This window comes from Gambusia affinis, linkage group LG13 (assembly GCF_019740435.1).
Source record: "Gambusia affinis linkage group LG13, SWU_Gaff_1.0, whole genome shotgun sequence".
Lineage (NCBI taxonomy): Eukaryota > Metazoa > Chordata > Actinopteri > Cyprinodontiformes > Poeciliidae > Gambusia > Gambusia affinis.
Window position 1 is genome coordinate 10,949,273 of NC_057880.1, and position 22,659 is coordinate 10,971,931.

A 22,659-nucleotide genomic window follows, 5' to 3' on the forward strand; every position below is an offset into this window, starting at 1 on the left:
GAAGTTGGCATGACAACTATGCTGATATTTGACATATGCTGACCGGTGCAAAGTTCATATGAGGAGCGCTACACACATTTTGCTTATTTGAGGTAAGGCATGACATGTTTCAGGCAGAAATAACTTTGATAGTTCTATCTGCCTTGAGTTAAAAAAAATGTTTCTCTGTTTTTTCAGAGTTTCTGGAGGTTCTATATTTATATGAAAACAATGCAACATTCAAATAAGTCACACAGAAGCTAATAGACACTAATAGGCATGGTGAGTGACAGATAAGCAAACTGAAAGAAGAAAGTCGGGATCAGAAGCACTGTCACAGTAAGAAAAAATTGACATCAGAATCGACAGGGACAAATTTTAATTCTTAAGTTCCCCATATTATACTGTGTAGTAGTCTCAGTTATCGGTGGGTAATAATGTTGATGCTGTTTTTAGTTTCTGGTGATAATGACGACTGTCCTGCAAGCAGATTTGCTGACATGACCGCAGACATGATGTAGTGTGTGTTCTGTGAGCTGTTCTGTGAGTATTGAGCCGATTGATCGTAAAGCTAAAGCTATAAGGAGTTTATGAGTTCCAGAAAGCTTTTCTGCACATACGGTACATTAAATCCATTTACCTCAGGTTAACAATTAACATGAGTGATATCATCACTTCATGATGGCAAAATTAAGTTGTTGCAACCAAGAAGTGTGAAAGATAAAATGTTAATTCATAAAGGATTAATGAAACACATTTGAATGAACCTCACATGAAGAATATATTTCAAGAGTCAAAGTCAAATTAAATTTCATTCAACATTTTTTAAGTTCCCTGCCATCTATCAAATTAGCAAGCAGCAGAATGTATAAACATAAGCACAAGGGCAAAAGTAATTATACCAGAGGTATAATTGAGGCAGAGAGGCTCAGAATTTGTCAGCTTTAATAAGATCTCTCTCCTGCTGAGAAGAAGTAATCTACTTTAAATTGATGTGACTGATGAACCTTAAAATAAACCACCAAGCCAGTCAATTCCTCAAATCAGTCAGCACATTACTCTAGAGATCTCCGCAGTTAAAGGCTGCCTTTAAACCTGGCCAGTTTATTGCACTATAAATGTAAATTAATTATAGTATAATGAAATTTGAGAGCATCAGAAGCCTGCTGGAATTCAATTTAATTATGGAGAACCAATCTTGTCAAAATTAGGAAAAAATACAGAATTAAATAACTTAATGAAAAATACTCACCCTGTAATTACAGGGAACTTCAATAAGAAACAAACAAACAAACAAAAAAACCCCCGAAACATGTATTCAATAAGTGCTCAATTACCTGATTAATTAATTATTAGGTGTTTAGGCACTCCACCATGTTGTCTGGTGATGTAGCTCTAATGATACAGCTTACTTATGGTTACAGTTTACAATCTACGATGGCCTTGTCGTAAATGACAGCTTCATAATAACATCCCTGTTCCTCTTCCACTCAAAAGTGGAAAACACTCTGTTTTATTACATCTATGATTGGAATCTACTAATAATGACTCTTCGAACAATAACGTGAAGTAGACCAGAAGAACATTTACAAATTAATGGGCATCTGAAAGTGCAGTCTAGCATGGCAATCATGCAGTAAAAGGACCATCTGTTAATATGGCTTCCAGTTGTGTTACAGCTGTGTTTTAAAGGGTTGATTGAGTATAAAACTGAGTGACACCTTATTTATGACAGGTAAATGTCCCTTTTCTTCAAGATGTTCTTACAGATTATGGAGTGACTGTAAAAGCCATTTCAACATCAGATTTTCTCTTATTTATTTATTTTTAATATATACAAAACCACTGATTTAAAATTTTGCTGTTGCCTCGTGTGAAATCACACCTAAACAGGAATTTTGTTCTGCTTGGCAGAGGTTTCATTGTTTTCTGGGCAGGAGTGTGGAAAATCCCTCTTGTGTATGCACAGCACTACTGGCCTTTCTTCAGGAGCGCCCGCCGTTCCGACTGAGCGAGACTTATTACAGCGAACATGTCATGTGGCAAACTGTGACAATAATTCACAGGGAAACGCTTGCCTCTGTCCTGGCGCCGTTCGTCGGGACAGCCATCTGCAGCCCACATGTCAGAGAGCAGCAGCCAACATGCTGCTGCAGGATAATTGGTGTTGGGAAGAGGGTTGGAACAGGAGCTGGGGTTTAAACCTACCTAAATCAATTAGCAGGAGCTGGAACAACAAAGCAGTCTAATTTGGGTGCGTGTGCGTACACCCACAATGCTGCGATCGGCTGACAATTTGCTTACCCGTCGTGCATACAGTCACAGAGTGGGAGAACAGTTTAGATAGACTCCCTGACTGTGAAGGTGCATGATTTATTCATGGCCTGAGGGGGCCATCATACGTATACCTTTCATTGCACGATTTGTGTAAACATCACTTGTGTTGGGCTGACAAAAGTCTGTGCATAAAGAGACACAAGACATCACCGCCATCCAGAGCTGCATGAACACAGTTTTCAATTTACATCAGGAGGTGCTGCGCAACACATTTTACATTCACACACCTTCATTTTTGTGCTGCTTTGCAATAAACATTTAATACATGTACCACATTACCCACATTGTGTTAAAATGGCTTTCTGTTTTGTTCAGGGTAATGCTAAAAACAAAAGTAAATCAATATGCCAGAGGGTGTTTTTTGGACATTACGCATTTATTTCAAGGGGATATTTTCAATTTTTCATCACAAAGTTAGCAAGACTGCTTCACAACATCATCAGTCCAGACCCACACTGTGTGATATTCAGACAAGATACATAACATCCACTAACACACAAAGTCTGTCAGAACTTTACAGATGTTTATGTTATTCTGAAATTAAAAACAGAGACAACTGAGAAACTTTAGACACAGTTTAGTCCTCAGGCAAAATGTTTCAGCTAAAGGACTTTTGCAGCCTACTGTCAGCTCTGAATGTATGAATACATTTATGGGCCTGAGGAGCAACTTTCAGCTTAACAGGTTTTCCTTCTTGGAATTGGAGGCTGTTGATTTACAAATGGGAAGCTCATCTTCTTAGCCGTGATACCAAAACACATATCTGAAGAATAAATTGTTTTCCCCTCCTAAAAAGGTTTCTCTTTCATAATAAAAGCAGTGCCTGTCACGTGTGGTTTCTTGAATCTGCCAAAACATTGGCAGATTGGACACAATGACAAATAGACGAGGGTTTAATGTTAAAACAAAGATAAACTTTGTAGGTCTGTCAGAGGGAGAACGGGACATGAAATCATCCGAGATAAACGAGAGTCAAGGGGCCTAAATACTGAGGTGTGAAAAGTGACATTGAAACCAGGTGAGTCTAATCAGAAGAATGCTGAGCAGCTGAGGGAGTGTCCTGAGTGGGTAGCAGAAGAAAAAAATAACTAATTAATGCAATGAGCAGATGAAGGTGAACACAAAGAAAACAAGATTAAAGGGAGATAATCTGGTCCACACTCCAGCATAGTAGATGGCGATAATACATCTTAACGTTAGATGTCACCCGCCAGTAAAAATCAGAAAGAAGAAGAAGAAAAAGAAGAAGCTTAACACAAAGGGAATATGAGCCAAAAGCAATTGAATAAAATGCATAGATATCAGAACACAGGAAATAAGAATAAGGAATATGCTATTGAGAAACTCTATTGACAATAATAGTCTCTAAAAAGTTCTCAGCCCCTTTGATGTTTTACACATTTGTTTCTTTTACAAATCAATCGTTAGCAATAACATTTGGCTTTTTGACAACAAAGTAGCAAAATATACTAATTTCAGATAAGATAGGATTTATTTGTCATTGTCATCAACAGATTACAACGAGATTGTAATTAGGGTGTAATGTCTTTATTTCCCCAAAATAATGACATTACATGGCATCTCCTTCAGGTCAGCATTGGAGCATGGAGTCGGTACAAAGGCAAGGAATTATGTTTGTTCTCCTTGAGCATTGATGTCTCCCGACTTTTCCTCATTTCTTCTTCTTTTTTCTAGTCCTGAATTCAAGGTGTCTCAAACATGTGTGTCATAAACACACATACAGGGAGAGCAGGTAGGTCGCATCCAAGCATCGGGTCATCCAGTGTGAGAACATGATTCATGAGCTGTGAATTATTGAACCCTGCGATGTAGTGGGGCAGTTTGAGCTTGAGCGCTGAATGCTGCTGGTCTTCTGAGAACTCTGTCCAGTGTATACCCAGACTTTGGCGACATTTTGTCCTGGCAAATTCCATCGCTCCCTGAACGGGAAAAAAATTGCAACATTTGTAAGGCACATGATGATTTCAGAAAATCCCTCAAAAATGATTTCTTCCCCATCCGTTTAATGTAATTTGTTAGGAACCTTTGCTAACCAGCTCACATATGTAAAAAAAAAGGACAATATACAGTCCACTGCATTTCTTCCAGACATGCCAGAGTTGTTGTGACTCGCTTTCAAAGCTGTGGGGCAAAACAGTGCCACTCTTAAAAAAATCAAGCTGTCATCACTCTCCATCTCAGGGCTGTTTTTCTAAAAATTCTATCTAAAGATCACTGAGCCTATTCATCAACAACATCACTAAAATATGCTGAATACAGACAAATGCACACATACTTTGTATAGTCACTGACCTTTTGTGGTGTTTGTGGCTGTTCAGCAGCTTCATTCACACCTGGTTTCTCTTGCTATTGATTGCACCTGCCCCTTGTTCGTCTTCAGCCTTCTCAGTGTACATTGTTCATAGTTTTCTGTCCTTTATATTTTACTTTGTAACTTTAGACAATCAGATTTTTAAAAAAAACAGTCCTCTGTGAGTATAAGTCCAACAAATCAAAAATATAACATTTTAAAAGAATAAACCAGAACGTGTTAACTGAGAGGTAAAGTTATTTTATTGCAGCTTTATGAGCAACTGCTTATGTAACCTTGCAATAGGAGAAGTTTGCCGAGAGCCACTCTTAATAATATTAGACATTATTTCTGTAACTGTTGTTGTTAAGGTGGAGGCCTGCATTGACTTTGTGATGTGACAGGCCCAGTAGATTGTATTGTTGCTTTAAGTGGGAATAGATAGTTCAAAGAGTTGACAGTAGATGCTCCTCTGGTATTAAGATAGCTTTAATCGTCACAATAAACCCAGCATACTGCTTTTCAGTAACACTTTTGCACTACCTTAACTTCCAAAAAATATAGTTGGCGCTTTTACTCAGCCTCAAGTTCTGTCTGGACCGTTTTTGAATATTTTGTTGTTGCTCATTTTCAACATGTTTCTACTCTGCTGATAATAAATATGCTCTAGATTTTAGGGTTCCTTTCCAATTTCAAAACCAACATTAAATATTAAATAGCACATTCACTGTTATTTTGTTAAAAGGGATATTTGTATCCTGGTGTTGTATATGTGTGTGCAGATAAATTACACAGGCACTGTCAGTTAAACAGTTGCTGCCAACACTGTGGCCTTATTAAGGTGCAAAATATTAATAATATGAAATGAAAACCCACTACCTTCATTAGCAAAATCATTTCGTAACAGAATAAGGAGCCTTTCTGTCTTAATCGCTCATGAATTATTCATTAAGCTGAGATGGTCACACCTTCTGTGGACATTACGGTTTCAGAGTAAGAATAAAACAGGGGAGTATTATTATGATTATGAAACAAGATCAGAAACATATTGTTATGATATTTTTCAGTGTTTTCAAAACCTTTGTGAAGACTTAGCACCGTTAACTTAGTTAGCATCTCAAACTTTGAAAGTACTCTTTTTGTATTTTCTAGGTGGTGAACACTCCGACTTCATACAAACTTTTTCCAGCATGCTGCCAACATCTCCAAATCCATTATGAACAATGACAGAAAGAGGTCAAAAGTAAAAAAAGTGAGTAAATAAAATAGCTTCCTGTTTTTAAGCTAGCCTTCTTACTGCTGCTGAAGCTGCTTGTTGCTCCTCTGTCAAGTTTTCTCCTCAGTTATTTTGTACTGTAGCAGCTCAACCTAACTTTGAAAACTCTTAATGTTGGCATACGACACAGAAAAGACGATACTTTTCCTCTTGTTTTTCCATGTAGAAGTCGTTGGCGTTTAGCAGAATGCTGATCAAAAACAAACTGCCACAACAAGCTTTGCCTCAATGTTTAAACTGAAAGCAATCTGCTAGATCCAAAAAGAACATTTATGTACATGTGGAGCCATCATCAACTGTCTAGACCCACTTATGCATTCTTTTGTCATTTAAATGGGCAACATTTCTTATTAGAGTCAGCGAGAGAATCAATTCCAAAAAGCTCAGGATCAATCAGTCTGGATCAATGGATGAACAGGTGGCCTCAATTTGATATCAAATCCAAGATCAGCTTCCTGCTTTCAGTGTCACATCGATCTACCCAGTGTCACATCGGGTAGATCAAACCCATCTCTACTTGGAGAGTTATTCCTGCTGAAAGAACGATTCCCCTCCAAACTGTCACCAAAGACAAAAAGCAATCAAGAAATAACGTTAATCGACAACCGAATATTATTTGTTATTACTATTATCTCTCAATTTGGGGACCATGATTCTGCAAAATTTAAACACAACAAATGACAACTGAAACATAACTATGTGATTCTAATTGGACGCTCCTCAGTATAAAGTAATGTCATGATTTGAACCCAAATACTTTTGATATACTAATGAGAGTGCTTTGAAGAACTCCCTATGCCCTATTTTTTTGTTTGTTTGTTTGTTTTATCTCTATTAATTATTTAACCAGAAAACACAACTCTGAACCTCAGGCTGTGACAACCCTGAAGTTTCTCACAATTCAAAAGGTCCCCAGAACATGGCCAATTATTCTAGCTGGAACACCATCATTTTGGGTCTGGCTGGTAACAGGTCAATTTTTTTTTTTTTTATTATTTGTCCTTCAAAGTAACAATAGCCACAATCTTTCACAAAACAACAGAATGTGGCTTAAGGTGAGTGAAGCATGTGGGAGTGATTTGCTGTGAAATTGACTTTGTTATTAGCGCAGTGATGGCTGGCAGTGAGATGGAGAAAACAATTAAAAACTCCTTTGAGGAAGGGACTGTCAGACATGAACAAACTTCTGTCTCGGAAGTGATTGTGCATCATTTCATGTGTTTTAGAGAGCATTTAGACCATTTTATAATATTATTCATATTTTGCTCTGAGCTAGGATGAGTATGCATGAGAAACAATTCCGAATGAATTATAAGAAGGCCGCCCACAAATCTCACCATTCTAGAAAAAAAGACTAAAGACCTTATTGACCTTGCTAATAAACAAAAAAATGAAAGAGAATACTTGATTACAGCTTATTTGAAACAACTGAAACTTGGATCTTTCCGCTAAAAAGAGGTTTAGTTCCTTCTCAGAAAAAAAATGAACTAAACATGAAATGGCTCTTTATATCTTGGAAGTCGCTGTAAACATGCACAAAAAAACAAAACAGGATTAGCAAGGGGCTTATATAGTCTGTGCTTTTTGGCTAAGGGCATCAAGTATAGAAAATGTTAAATACTTTCCACAAGCTGATAATCTCATTCCTTTACAAACCCAACCACAAATAGCACTCGCCGGAGCAGTGAGGAAATTCTCGTTGGTACATGTGCCAGTTGGACACCAGTCTTTTGCCTCCAGACAATGTCAAAGTGGGAGAGAAAGTAATCCAATTGGGGGGTGTCAGACAGTGAACACGGGACAAGAAATGAAAGATGGCTGCAAGAAAGGGATTTGTGACTCAAGACTTGTACAAATTAACAAACCTTTTCTGCTCTCTGAGCCGACCTTCCTCCATGTAGAAGTGCACACTGTTCCTGATTTCAAGTCTCTCTTGCCAATTTATCTACTTCTCTCCTTGCTTGAGTAAATTTACTGTCTCTGCGCACTCCCTGTGTCTGATTACTTGGTTAGTGGTCCTGAAATTAATTTTGGCACCCCAGTTTTCATCCTGATTTCTTGTCTACCTCACCTACTGGGTTTTCCCTCTGTTTTTGGGGCGCTAAATGCTTTGAAAGATTGCTGGCAGCATTTAATGGCCAGTCTGTTTTAGTTATTCTTGAATCATGAATATTGACTTTAATAGAGAGACAAGTGAAGGCTGCAGTGCTTTAGATATAGTTCTGGGTTACTTTGTCTAGATCAGTCGTTGATGCGCTTTTGAACAACTTGGAAGACTCATCATTTAACTAAAGGGAATCTGAGTTCACTTTTCATTGTGCTATTTTTGTTTTCTTGAATTTCTTTTGCTCTTGGCAGGATGTGGTGCTTTTTAAGATTTTCTTTATCTATTGTATGCTGTCAGCTGAGTTCTGTTCACGGGACTTCTTGAGACCACAGGTCTGGGTGTGAACATGGCTTGTGACACTGATGTCACCTTTTAAAAAAATGTGTTTAATCATAATGAAAGCATTACTTAGAGTATTTGTGTTTTTTTTTTTCAAATGGGGCTTTCCGGATTAGTTTGGATAGTTCTTATATGCTTTTTCTTTTTCTTTATGCTGTTTATTTTTGTCATATGACTTATTAGTGATCTGAAACAGGCAAGCAGATAAAATTATAAAACAAATCACCAGCGACTGTTAATCAACTCAGTTGATAATTAATTACATTTTCAGAGTTAAGTCGACTCACTAAGGTCTTGAAACAAATGCCTGTTCAAAGTGAAATGAAACTCAGACTTAAAGAGTAACTCAGATTGGCTCAATGAAATGAGCCAGTCTGAGTTTCAGTTCTGGCTCATTTCATTGGATGTTCTGGTGCTTCCTCGCTTTAAAATGGATGCTAGGATGGGCAAGAAAGAAAAATATATATACATATTACTGAAAATATGTTGTTGACACTCTTCCAAGTTGTAGAGGACAACAAATTATTTTCAAAGTTCTTAACAAAAAAACTCCAAATCATCAACTGAATCTGGAAATGATGACCGGTCCTGGACCTGAGTCAGTGCAGCAGAGCACCTATGTAGCTTCAGTGGTTCCGTATGACTGACTCATCGTGCTTTTAACTGTTCTTTCAAGAGAGGAAACATCAGAAGAGCCTGATCAGCCAATAAAAGGCAGAAACCTGCAGGCTTATCACATCAATTAGGCAAGGAAAAGTGACTTCGATTATTATCTTCCAAAGCACATTGGTTTAATAAGAGACTGAAAAGGTCAGGAAACCATTATAGCAGATAAAATAACTCGTTCATTGCTGGGTTTATATTTTCATTCAAAGCAATTACGGTATAATTCTACTGAATTAAAAAAAAGAACATGTTTAAAGGTGATCTGAATTCAGCAATAATTTGTTGTGTGAGAAAGCGTGAAAGTTATCGTCTTCTGAGGGTTCCTAGAGAGACAGCGGCATAAAGTATTGAACCAAATCCTGGAAATTAATGTTCATAATTATTAGCTGATTTTTATGGACTTTTGCCTTATCTACATCTTCTGAAATAAAAGTAAAACATTTTTCTGATCAATATCAGAAATAAACGTTTGATGGCCATCTAAAATCTACCATGAATGTAGAGTTGAAAACACCAGCTGTATCCAATGAAAATGCTCTGACAGTTTTGTGCTTAAAAGATAAAAAGTTGTTTTGTCTAAAACCTTCAGTAACAGTTATCTCTGCAGGACTGTGACATGGAAAATTTAGTATATATGTCTGCATTGTTATAATTATAGACATGCCTGTTTTATTTCCTTTTGTAAGTATGTAAGTATGAAGGTTCTTTCCAATATGTATGTGTGTGTGTGTGTGCGTGGGTGTGTGTATGTCTAGACAGGATAAAGTTTTAACTAAAGCATATAAGAATTGTGTACAGCTGTACTTCTGGGCTCTGCTCTGCTTGTTTGTCTTTCAGAGACAGAGCCTTCTTCGAAAGAAAACATTTAAGGACAAAGTTCAATCTTTCTCATTTTTTTTAACAGTTTTCTCTACCCCTTTAAGAATTTCCATAGCAATTGTTTTAGGTTAAAAGATGACCTTTAAGCAATTCTGTAATCTTTGAAAAAAATGTTGACTAAAATGCAAACATTTCCCACAGATCAATCAAAATCATGCTTTATCCTAATTACATTAGGATAAACTTTAACAGATTATTTTATATTTATAACTCTAGATCTTTTATTGTCTTGTTGAGATGGATTTGAATTCCAAGTGAAACTGATTTGGAAAATTTACTTTATGCTTTCTTTAACCTTTTAGCAAAATTGCTATGATTTGTAAACATAATCAAAGAAATAACAGAATAGTCAGTCCCAATAGTTTAGTCACACTTAACTCTCATTCCAGCATAATCACCAAATGCAAATACACATATGATACATCATTTTGTTATCTTTACAATCTAAAAGAGAGGTGTCAAACCCATTTACATTTTGGGCCATATCAATTTTATGAATGTCCTTAAAGGGCCAGTTGAGGCAGAATGTATTTTTTAAACCCTTTAACAAACTGTCAAAATATAAATAAATAGCTGTCTCAGGACTTGACTTTACTCCTTTAAGTTAAATAAAATTTATATTTTTTTTTCACATTAATGTCATTTGGAGGCATACAGATGAAAACAGCTTTGATTTGAATGATAGAACATCATTTAAGCTGCGACAGACTGGCGACCTGTCCAGGGTGACCCCCGCCTCTCGCCTGGAACGTTAGCTGGAGATAGACACCAGCAACCCTCCCAACCCCACTAGGGACAAGGGTGTACAGAAAATGGATGCATGGATGAATATCATTTAAGGTTCTACTTAAGTGTCCCTTCAGGGTGGGCAGGATTAGCCCTATCCCTAATCCTGACCCCCAAGCCTTTAGTTTCACATGTGAGCTAAAATATTTCACCTATTTCTCTGCAGTTGTTGTTCTTCCATGTGCTGCTCCCATCAACTGCTGCAAAATAGGAAGGTACTATGCAGACAATACAAAACAGAGTTTCTGCTTTCTTTGCTCTGTGAACCCCTGACATTACTGCACGAGAAATCTGATTGGCTCTTTGAGTTAGAGAGTGCAATAAAAAGGGATGTGACAAAGGTAGTGGAAGCAACCTCAGAGCAAGTTTAACAATTGCTATCTTTGAGTCAGACACACACAGAGGGATTTTTCTTTCAAAGCCAAACTGCTTCGGTGGAGTTCAGGGTAGAGCATATGGAGACAAACTACAGAGAAACACTGCAGGCAGACTTTGATGCATTTGATATATCTGAAGAGCTCGGATTTATCCTTGAAGAGCCACTGGTAATATTTCTTGTCATCTTTTCTTTTCTAAAATGGCAGGCATTCAACAAATGCTCTAAGAATAACGATGTTATCCGTTGTGCAGGAGCAGGGTTATTTTTATTAAATTTTGAGGCCAAATATTCCTTCTGTCTCCACAGTCTAAATGTTTGGTCAGCAGCTACATTCCCTGTAGACTGAAACAGATAAGTTTGACTTAGCTTGTGTAATGTTAAGGAAGGCTATTGATTTGATGGAAGCCTGTTGTTTCTAGCCTTTGTTGAACCTTTCACATGACTGGGACTGTGCAGTAATGTACAAAAATAAGTTAATTACAAAAAAATGATCAAAGGTCTGTCAGTTTTTTGTTTTTACCTCTGAATTCTAAGAAATTCAAAAGACTACAGTACTTAACAAACATACTCATGCTATATGAATTTTTGTATATTTTCTCCAAACAAAACCACAAGATTCAATGTATCTTGCTGGGATTTTCCTTAAACCAACAACAAATAGTGCAAAATTGTCACGGGAAAAGGAACCATTCATGTTTCATTTTTTTACATTGAAAAACTTGAGAATGTGACTTGCACTCATATTTGCCTTTACAATGACAGCTCTAAAAAGAAAAAAAAAAATATGTGCATTACATTAGCGATTAGGTCAAATGTAAAACTTCAACAAAGTCCACACCTCCAGGAAGCAATCATTTCTCCATAGCTGAGGGTCTAAACACAGAATAAAACAAAGCATAGAACAAGAGGCTGTTTTTTTTTTACCAGGTTATCTTGCAAAAGAAAATGTATTTCCTTTCCAAAGAAAAAGTAACAGCTTATCTTCTAATAACATAATTGTACCTGCTGGACGTCCCCCTGCCCTCGTCTCTTAGTTAGCTGATTTTATTTTATTTTTTTTCTCCATGGCAGGCATGAAGTGATGATTTAACTGATAATAATCTACATGAACATCTTCAACAAATACTGTCCCAAATAGAGGAAAATCAATGAATAACTCATTTTGTTCTCATCATCTTCCAGACTCACCTTCCAGATTATTATCAGGTGTGGTTGGACTTGGCAAATAACCTGACACATTTGATTGAGTCACGTAAACTGCGAGATGTCGTTCATAAGGTAAGAGCGTGGAAGTCTGTTGCAATAACAATTACAAAATTGCACAGTCAGATTCATTCTCCCACCACTAAGCTCCAGCAAGCAATGAATACAATGTTTACTGTCACCAAAAAGTAACTTCAGGTAAATCTAATCTCCATTCAGATGCCAATTTTGAGTCCCCATCATTTAAGTAACCATCGGGAGCTCCGGCTGGCCCATCTTGCCCTGGGGTTCATCAGTATGGGATATGTATGGCAAGAGGGACAACATGAGCCTGCACAGGTAAAGCACCACTGCACTCGAGAAAGATAGTGGAAATGCTATGATTTATTTACTGGTGACATGGGAAGGTAAAGCATGGCCACCAGACACACATTCATTTCCAAGCTAAAATATCCACAGGGTCTCTTAATGGGATGGCCTTAAGGTAAATGCTGAAGTCAAAACATGAAATTTGGTGATAGTTTTTAAAATACACTATTTCGTGCAGTGTAGATTATTATTTGGGAAAATTTTTTTGATGGTGTTTCATTGCAGCTTTTCAAAAAAGTGAACATTTTGGGACGTGCTCCGGTGGCGTAGAGGGTAGCGCGCCCCACGCCTGGAGGCCCCCAGTCCTTGACGCGGCCGTCGCAGGCTCGATTCCCGGACCCGACAACATTTGCCGCATGTCTTCCCCCCTCTCCTTCCCCCTTTCCTGTCAGCCCACTGTGGTATAAGGGACACTGGAGCCCACAAAAAGGACCCCCTGGTGGGGAACAACAACAACAACAACAGCAAAAAAAAAAAAAAAGTTAACATTTTTCAAAGTGAAAGCATTAAAATCATAAAGAGGAGGATTTCTTCACAAAATAGGTCAGGAATATCAAGAACTGAAACAATGGTGGAAGATAAATACCAAATTTTAATAAAGCTTTGTGGGTAATGTGTAATATCTAAGAGTAAAAGTGAAAACTTTGCTCAGGTCATAGTTAGTGAGAAAAAAAATAAAATCAAAGGAGTCATCAGGGTCAGATTCGTCCTGCTGGAACAACCCAGTCTGCTGATTGGATATCTTTTTTATTGATTGGTTGTGAACCAACTAAAAGGAACTAACTGGGATCCTCAGAAGCATACTGTTCTGTAAGTTAGCCTTTTGACTGAACTTTAGTATACTGATTGCTTGGCAGATTCTCCCCAAAGCCCTGGCCTGGCCTTACTGGCTAATATCTCGCAGGCTCGGCCTTCCACCTATTCTGACCTATGCAGATTCGGTTTTAGCCAACTGGAAATTAAAGGATCCCACAGGGTGAGTTGTGTTTTTGTTTTTGCTTTTTTTGTTTTTTTACACCTAATCAGGGATGTCCCAACTGCAATTTTTTGCCCTAAACATCGATCAAAGTCAATTAGGACTAGGCCTCGGCAGACACCAAGTCACACCTATTCATCTAAGTTATAAAAATAGCAGACAAAAACTACAGAAAAGGTTTTTATGAAATGAAACCAATAGTGTATCTCTCAGCTGTACAATACCAGCTGGCTGTAGCACGCAGAGTAGGTCACATAACACAGATGTCAGGAATTCACTTTAGCCTCTCTCTCTCTCTTTTATTCTCTGTGTCTTTCTTTCTCCCTGAATGTCTTTGTGAAACGTGAGGAAAGAGAAGCAGAAAATCCAGGTAGTAAATTGCAGGAACTAGGATTTTGCATTTATAAGCTCAGCACATGTACATAGGCAACGGTTGATAACAACCCTTTACAAATGTCTTGATGGGGTTTTGGGGCTGTTAATTGGGATCATGTTGGGACATCCCTAGTAGGATTTGCTCAAATACCAAACGTCTTCCTGAAACAAATGTTCCACTGATGTTTCACTTTTGTTTTAGGGACATGGAAATTGGGTAAGTCTAGAACATTTTCTTGCTTCCACGTTGCAATTTTGCTTGGTGATCATTTCATGTGGGACATTGCATCACAATGTTTTAAACACAGGAACATGGACTTAATATTTTCCTTTCCTGGAGGGGAGACTTGCAGGGGATTTTTTATGGTGTCGTTGCTGGTGGAGATGGCTGCCAGCTCAGGCATAACGGTCAGTGGTTTTCTGATCAGACTTTCTTTTTCCTGTGTGAGCCTCAAACCATTTGCAGTTGAAATCAAATATTTAAATACACTTTATTGAAGAAAGATAACAATTTTTGTCACTTCTTTGATAATAAATTAGATTTTTATTTCCATTTTTTAGGATGGTTACGATTATCAAAATTATTTGCAAAAAACAGAATGTTAAGAGAATTTTGTAGATACTTTTTTTATGTTTGGTTCTAGTGTTTTAGGTTTCCTTCCATGATCTTCTAAACATAGGTTGCTGGAGTTTTGTCCCATTCCTTTATGACAGAACTGGTGTAACAGAGTCAGGTTTGCAGACCAACCTAGGTCTTCTAAAGGTGCTCCAGTCACATTATGATGCTGCCAACTCCATACCTCAGTGTTAAGATGTCATTCTCATGTTTGCAATCTTCTTCCTTTTCCCCTAAATGTAGCGACAGATCTTGTGGCCAACACTTTACTTTTAGTTTTTATCAAACCACACCACATGCCTCCTAAAATAAAGGTTCTGGCTTTTTTTTTTCTGTTTTTTTTTTTTGCTTTTGCAGTTATGTCTTCTTACTCACTCAATGTACATCCACAGATTTGCCTCAGTTGTAACTCAAATGTGATAAGATAACAACTGAAACTTAAATAAAAAGTTTTTGCATTACCGTCTGTGTTATCCGAGATGGTTTAAAGATATACTTGTTTTAGTGTATCGAAACATCTGACTGAGGAAAGAAGAAAAAAAAAATTGTGGTCTCTGTTGTGTTTTTATAAACAGTGTATGTAAAATCTGGTTTCAGTTTCATCTTTTCCCTTCCGTGTTTTATTCTATTGCAGGCTTATTTTCTCTTATAACTTAGCAGTTAATTTCTGAACTCTCAACTCTAACCAGGGATCCCTGGAGGTGATGCACGCCATGAAAATCTCCGACCTAATTGGCATACAGAAAGGCCTAATCAAAGTAACACAGTCTCTGAAGAAAATGAAGGAAACATTCCAACTCATGCACAGTAATTTTCAGTTAAAGCCACATCAATATGATTTTATCATTTTACACGGTTTGCCTTTTACGAAGGCGGCAAAATCGAGGTTAATTAAAATAACTTGAATTTGTGCTGAATCCAGATCACGTGGAGGCAACCGCATTTCATGGAACATTGAGGATTTTTGTCTCAGGGTGAGTTTTTGCAGCAATGTCCCCACTACCTGAGATATTAATGATTCTCTTTCCCCTTTCCTTATCTAGTACAGATATTATTAGACATTTCCTTTTGATCTCAGTTACTTCACTTTGTTATTAGAAGAAGAAGTTGTGTCGAATAAGCCGGATCTTGACTTTTCAATACTTTTTAGGTGGCGAGATAACCCCATGCTTCCAAGAGGGCTCCTGTACGAAGGCGTCAGCAACGAGCCGGTTTTGCTGTCAGGTGGAAGTGCAGCGCAGAGCTCAGCCATTCAGTGCTTTGATGCTTTGCTATGCATTCAACATGAGGGCGAGACAGGTAAAGAAGCATTTGTATTGACCTTTAACCTGCTTAGATACCTTCCGTGAACTACTATTGCCTTTTGTAAAGCCAGTAGATATCCCAGGTGAGAAATCTTTCCAGAAGAGGTTGTTATTTTTATTCTGCTTCCTCTCTGTTTTTTTTTTTTTTTTTTTTTTTTTTTTTTCATTGATTTGTCCTATCTAGGAGCCTTCCTGACACGCATGAGAGATTACATGCCCCCTGCACATCGTCAGCTGATTGAAACTCTGTCTGTCTGTCCGTCGCTTCGAGATTTCATTACGACTTGCTCCGACTCTGACCTCTGCCAGGCCTACAACTCCTGCGTCTCTGCTCTGGTGGATTTACGGAGCTATCATCTCAATACCGTGGCCAAGTACGTCATTGTGCCTGGTAACCGTGCCAGAGCCATGGGCTGCCCTCTCAGAGGAGTGGGTACTGCCCTCAACACCACTGGGACTGGCGGCTCGAATCTCATGGTTTTCCTCAAGACCGTTCGTAACACCACCCAGAAAGCACTGATCTTAGAAAGACCCACAACATCAAGAAAAACATAAATTGGGATATTTATATTGTCGTCTGCAGGGATGCGTAAAATATTTTTATGAACTGTATTTATGAAAATTTTACTAAAAGATGTATATGTGCAATTATTTTCAGGAATTTTTAAATGTGGCAGTAATATTTCAGTTCTTGCTTCAGTAAACTCGTGTTGCAGTGAACTGTAATAACTGGTTCCTCTTTTAGAACCGTACAAACGGTTGGACTTCTCTTTTAGCAACCGCAAGCTGGACAGCCAGTTAGGTTACATTGTGTCGTCACTGTGGAGAGAGAGGGGGGGAGACACCAACATTGAAACAGAAATCGTTCAAATAAAGCCTTCCAGCTACACTGTTTGTGCTTGATTTTAGCCGCTGTTACGTTTTTCCAAGCTAATCCAGTCCAACATACATAAAATAAACCTCAGAAAGAGAGATAATCATTAAGGATTAATTTCAGAGCAATTTTCTGATAACTTTTCTTAATAGTAACGTCAACAGTATTTTTCTGTGATCTGTGGTTAACTTGAAAATAATAATTTATGATCAAGTGATTTGACAGAACAAACACTGAGGAGTAAAACTTTGCCTTTGCCATTGATTTCTTCCTGTTTGAACTGTGAGACTCAGAGTTGCCTTCCCCCTCATTAATGAATATGTATACACAGAAGCTTTCAAAATTTCACAAATATTTCTTGATATATCAAGTTTTTTGTAATGCAAAGAACAGGTTATGACAAATCCTTTCCAAGCTTTTTCTATTTTACATGATACATATATCTTGCTACATCCAATGTCTCATATCCAGCTGAAGAAAAATGACCTCAGAGGCTAATATTCTGTTGGGGATGCACTGTATTGTGTTTATATATAATTTTTCTTGTTGGAATCGTGATTGAAAACTTTTTTTTCCCCATCAGACTGTAGCACATTCTCCTACTACATATGGGGGAATATTAGCTAGGCCGATTTTTCTCTGAAGAATTAAATTCTGTTTTTTAACCCAACTTCTGAGTCCAGACATATTCTATTTAATATGGTTTTGGTTCACTGAATCACATTGTTTATGTAGTGCAGCTAATCTCTTTGTACCTTCTACAGGCTGATACCTTTTTACAATATTTTTGATCCTTTTAACCTTTGTTAGCAAGTTGTACTCAAACAGCTGAACCTTATTTCTTGTTAAACAGGTCCTACATAAGTGATTCCAGAGGTAAGCTCATAGTGGGAGAAAACTTCAACAAGGTCCTTGTTTAAGAACTTATTGCAGCTTTTTTTTTTCCTTGTTAATTTTTCACTGAACCTTTGTCAGATTAAAACAGCAGCTGTACGGTTTTCTTTTAGTGGGCTTTTACTTAAAATATAAATAAATCACTGTGTGTTTCTTGAAAAATGAAATAAATTCTTTGAAAGATGGAGACTAACAAGCTAGGAAAACTAAAACGTATTGTATTTGACTCATCAGGTCGTCACATTAACAGGTCAGGAAAATACTGTATTTAATGTTTCTTAGAATTAATACAAAATAGAAAAGATCTTAGCAGAGCTAGTAAGCACCAATGACTCACAGTGGGATCGATACAGCCGACGCGGTCGTATTATAACCGTCTCATGCTTTAAACTCCTAAAAGAAGACAGTGTTCATCTGATTGGCTATTAGTCTTTAATCTGTCCAGGATTTAGTTACCTAGCCAACAAGCTCATGATTACATCACCCCCTCCTACTGCAGGTAAGGGAACAGTTACCAGTAATAACTTTACAGAATATCAATTCAAAAAGATTGGAACTAATGCTTTTCAATGTGGAAAAAGTTTCACATCACAACATTTGTTTTAATTACCTTATTTTTTATTTGTTTGTTCGAAAGAGGTTCTGTCAGATATGGAGAACACTATGTATAATGATGTCAAATGTAAAATATTGGGAAGAAAGTGGAACGACTTTAAAAAATATAGACGTTTTTAAAAGAGCAAAGGCAAAAAAAGTTGGAAAATGAAAGAAGACACTGTTAAAACAAAGACTAAAGCAATATCCTGGAGGGAATGAAAGACGGTCACAGCAGTCGTGACGAGGGCTGTGAATAGATGCTGGATGGGGTCACTCAGTTTGATGGACTGGAACTGCTACTCCCCTATAAGACTTGAAGGTTGTGTCTCTTCTCTCTATTGAAGACTAATCACATTTGAAGAGAGTGTGGAGGGAGCCCAACTGCTAAGCCCTTGTCGTGCTCCAGCTCCATTTCACTTGAAGCACAAAAGACTGAAAATGTGAATATAGCCTAAGCCCCGCACTAGTGGTGAAGTGGTCAGACATTGATGTGTTTATGTATATATGACAGCTTAAACTCGGTTGGATTAGACGGAGAGTATTTCTAAAAATTGTCTTCTTGTGTAGTCACAAATTCTCAGTTGGATTCTGGACCATTTTTCTACATAAGGAAGTTGTGCTCAGGTAAATTTGTTTTGCTCCAAACACACTATTTTGCTCCTAGGTCAAAAGTGCAAATTCGGGATTTCTTTCACATGTGTCCACACTGTGCTGCTGATTTTTGCAGCTCCTGTGGCGTTACTAAAATATTGGGAACTTATCTGATCAGTGTTCCCCTTGCCCATGCTGTTAGTTGTGCAATATTTGACTTGTGCCAAATTTCCATGAGATTCTCCCTCTGGTTTTCTATAAAGTTCAGTTTTATTGCTGAGTGTACAACCTGTTCTCCTGACATATTCTTCCACCTGAGTGAATTTGAATATAAAGCCTATCAAGCCTTTCTGATTTTTAACAGTGAAACATGTAAAAATCCATGTGTCATTTTCCTCTTACTTCACATCGATGCACTATAGCTAAAATCTCTCAAGGAATTTTTGTGAATTAGCGTTATATACATTATAATCTGGTACCATAGAACAAAGTGTGAGATTTATATTGGAGCTGTACATTGTTCCTTTTTAAATAAAGTTTATTTATTGGTTCTTTGGTAGTATTGTGATAAAATTGGGAAACATTCAAGGAGGAATTAAGTGTTTTGGAAGGCACTCTGAAATGCATAACATTTTAATGATACACACCAAAAGTCATCTGCAATCTTTACAACCCATCTTCATTAGAGGTCAAACACAGCCTTTGATGTCAGTCTGTGGTGCACCTGTTATGGCTGCATGGGACACTTGGAGCAAATGCTGTCATGTAAACGAACAGAGGCTGCCCATTTAGGACAGCTGGCCATGGCAGGTCACATGACTTTTGTCCTTGCGGTGCTCTGAGTCCGTGTGTGAGACCAACTTTCTTCTGTAATTTCCTTTTTCTTTTTTTTTTTGGTGAGGAATTGACAATAAAACAGGTTTTAAGTTAACAAGGTCACACTTTGTTGAAACAGTTTAAACTCAATACTTCAAAGAGCATTAGCTAAAAGAAAGTGAATGTATTACAATTCAAGGTAATAGGAAGGGGTGTCAGGATGTAATGAATTTGAACTCAGACTGTTGATCAGTTTTAATCATGCAACAAGGTAGTGCATGATTCCTTATCCAGAGACCAAGTGAGCTATATGACTACATGTTGTGAATATAGGTTTGGTTTGTGTTAAGAGCTCAGGTGAGATTCTCTGCATTTAGACACTTGTGCTGTCAATATATCCACAGATTTTTTCATGAGGCTTGCTCAGAGAAGTATTGTCACAAGTATATAGCTTTGCAGCTGCGCAAATTAGCTTTCTGGAAATGCATTGCAGCTCTTTATGGCACAACTTTTTCGTATTGTTTAGACTATCCGTCTTTCTCATTGCTGTCCTAAAGGGAACATCCCTTGGTTTTCATTTGTTACGGATTTAAGCATTGAACTGCCCTTCTTGCTTCACTAAGCTGATGATATATCAAAATGTAATACGTCTGGGGGGAATCCTTGCAGGGAATCAGTATTTTGTCTGCGCAAAACCAGTACACGCTTTGAATTTCCCATTGATAGGCTTAGACGTGGCTACCTGGAGCTATGACCTGAATAGGAAGGAATCAGGACACCGATTCAGGGTAAAAGACAAATTTGCATTCAGTAGTGAACGCACCACACTGCAACACTTTCCAGATGAAATATTTTAATTGCATTTTTTTAAAAACAATAGAAAAATCCATTATATTGCACTTGGTCACTAAATTGCACTTTCTCTTTACTATGACCCTGGTTAATGAGTGAGTGAGCTCTTTGTTACAGGTTGCAGCCCGCGTGGCAATCGGTTGTGTGATTCTTTACTAGATTGCTTTATTTCAAGAGTTCAGAAAAAAAAATTCTTTCAAAATAAAAGTCCCTAATTTTAAATACATAAATCAAAGCTGAATCAGAAGTAAAAATTTTAGTGACAGACATTTTGAAAGGTCACACACACCCCTACCCCCAAATTTTATGTGTTATATATGTAGGAACTGTATATGACTAGTAGCCATGTTGGACGCCACCTGCATAAAAGTAGCGTCCAACATGGCTACTAGTTGGACCTCTCCATGGAAGGATTTTCCACATTTATTTTTACATCCAGTGAAGATGTGTGAAACTTTTTTTTTTTAATAAAATCAAGGGGGCCAGAATGAAATCCACATTTATTTATTTCTATAAAAATAAATATACTTTATGTATTTTTGTTTATTTATAACTTAGCATTTTAAAACTGATCAGAGCTTTGCAAGTCTTACAACTAACTATTCCATGATATCTTGTGTAACCTTAACATATATAAAGTGACTCCTAACCACTCTTCAAAATGGGAAGGATGAGTGAATATGTAATGTAAGTGACACAGAAGTCTGTTGATCTTCACAAAATGAGAAACTATTTTAAAAAGTAACAACATTTCAACTGGACTTGCTAATATGTGCATCCAGAGTGAAAACATACAATAAGGAGCGTATTTGCAAAGAAGGGAATTTTCTAAGGCTTTCTGCACATCTTTATCTGGGGTACTAATAAATGTGGAAGGTGTTTTATGTTGTTTCATGACGGGAGGCCGGTTTGTATTTCGGACATTTCTTGTACATTTTAAAACATACACTTGGGGGGGTTACAGTTGTAAAGCCAGAGTAAAACATCACTAAATACCCGCTTTGTAACAAGTTCCGTGTCACTGCTACATCATGAGTGTTTCATTTCTTCATTTATGTGACCCAAGCTGGTGGTTACAAAGTGTTTTTTTCACTTATGGATTACCATTATATTCATTTAGCTCTGTATATATATCTATATAGCCCTTCTGCTTTTGCTGCAAGTTCAGTGCACAGTTGTTTTGGGTGCTTCCTGAATAAGCAGAGTTGCCTGATGGGGCTTGCAGCAGAATGACAAGGTAGATCAAAGACACAAAACATCTCTGGAAGCATTAGATGGACATTAAACAAGACTGATTTTGCTACTTTTTGTCAGAGCTCCACTGCGACATGTCAAGTGACAGAGAGGCAAGGCAAACTCTTACTTGACTTTGAGAGAAATGTCAAAATATAATTTACTTTAAAATAAAAAAAACAACAAAAAAACAATTGTTTCAACTTTTTGTTTTTATACAAAATACTGAAGAAATATTCAAACATTGCCCATATTGATAAAAAACAAGAATAAACTTGAGAATACTTGTTCTATACTTTAAAATATTATACCTGCTTTATCAAGAGATTCCCAAGTATTAGGCTGTAAGATTTCACAGTACTTTGTTAGAAAAAAATGGTTATTATTTTCCTAAAATATAGATTGGGAACATTAGGAGTCAATCAGATCAGTAATCACAAGTGGATGGGTGAAACTGGCTGCACAAAAAGATACATTGGAAACAAAGAAACAAAATAAAGGATACACAGAGAGTGACAATGTATTAACTATGCTAAGCAGATGTTCAGCCAGGGGCGAAAGGTGAGTAGCATGTCGACAAACATGGCAGAAAGGGAGAGGATAGTACAGAGTTACAATAACAGTGCTGATTCTCTGGTGGTTACTGTACTGACAGTGTTTTTATGTTTCTCCTCTTCTTCAAATATCTGTGCTCTACTGGAAGTGGAGTTGATGTCCAATCAAAGGCTACAGCTTCCTTCAGACAGGACCCCTCTGCATGTCTCCTCCACTTGACGCAAAGCAAATGGCTCTAAAGAAAATAAAAAGACAAAGCGCATACCTATATATGAATATGGAAAATTGATAAAAAAAAAATGGTTTTGTTCTTGACCTAAATGGCTTAATATTTACAGAAAGTGG

The 22,659-nt window shown here is 37.3% G+C and overlaps 2 protein-coding genes and 1 long non-coding RNA gene across 3 annotated transcripts in view; 1 reads left to right on the forward strand and 2 right to left on the reverse strand.

Moving 5' to 3' along the window:
* Positions 1-3,848: 3,848 nt before the first annotated feature.
* On the reverse strand, positions 3,849-4,717 carry LOC122842684. Its single transcript, XR_006372604.1, has 2 exons — positions 4,630-4,717; positions 3,849-4,256 (listed from the first exon to the last, which is right to left on the reverse strand). It is a non-coding gene; the product is annotated as an uncharacterized LOC122842684 (long non-coding RNA).
* A 6,300-nt stretch (positions 4,718-11,017) lies between these two features.
* Positions 11,018-17,446, forward strand: LOC122842685 (indoleamine 2,3-dioxygenase 2-like). The gene is made up of 10 exons (XM_044136773.1): positions 11,018-11,225; positions 12,242-12,337; positions 12,482-12,601; positions 13,489-13,607; positions 14,185-14,199; positions 14,291-14,390; positions 15,288-15,405; positions 15,521-15,572; positions 15,749-15,897; positions 16,087-17,446. The coding sequence occupies exons 1-10, from the start codon at positions 11,136-11,138 to the stop codon at positions 16,455-16,457; spliced, it is 1,230 nt and encodes a 409-aa protein (XP_043992708.1). The 5' UTR covers positions 11,018-11,135; the 3' UTR covers positions 16,458-17,446.
* A 3,567-nt stretch (positions 17,447-21,013) lies between these two features.
* The window catches only part of insyn2ab (inhibitory synaptic factor 2Ab), a 31,181-nt gene continuing 29,535 nt past the window's right edge, over positions 21,014-22,659 (reverse strand). The window contains exon 5 of the mRNA XM_044136774.1: positions 21,014-22,549. The gene's annotated coding sequence lies outside the window, so the exon portion shown is untranslated. The remainder of the gene's footprint in view (positions 22,550-22,659) is intronic.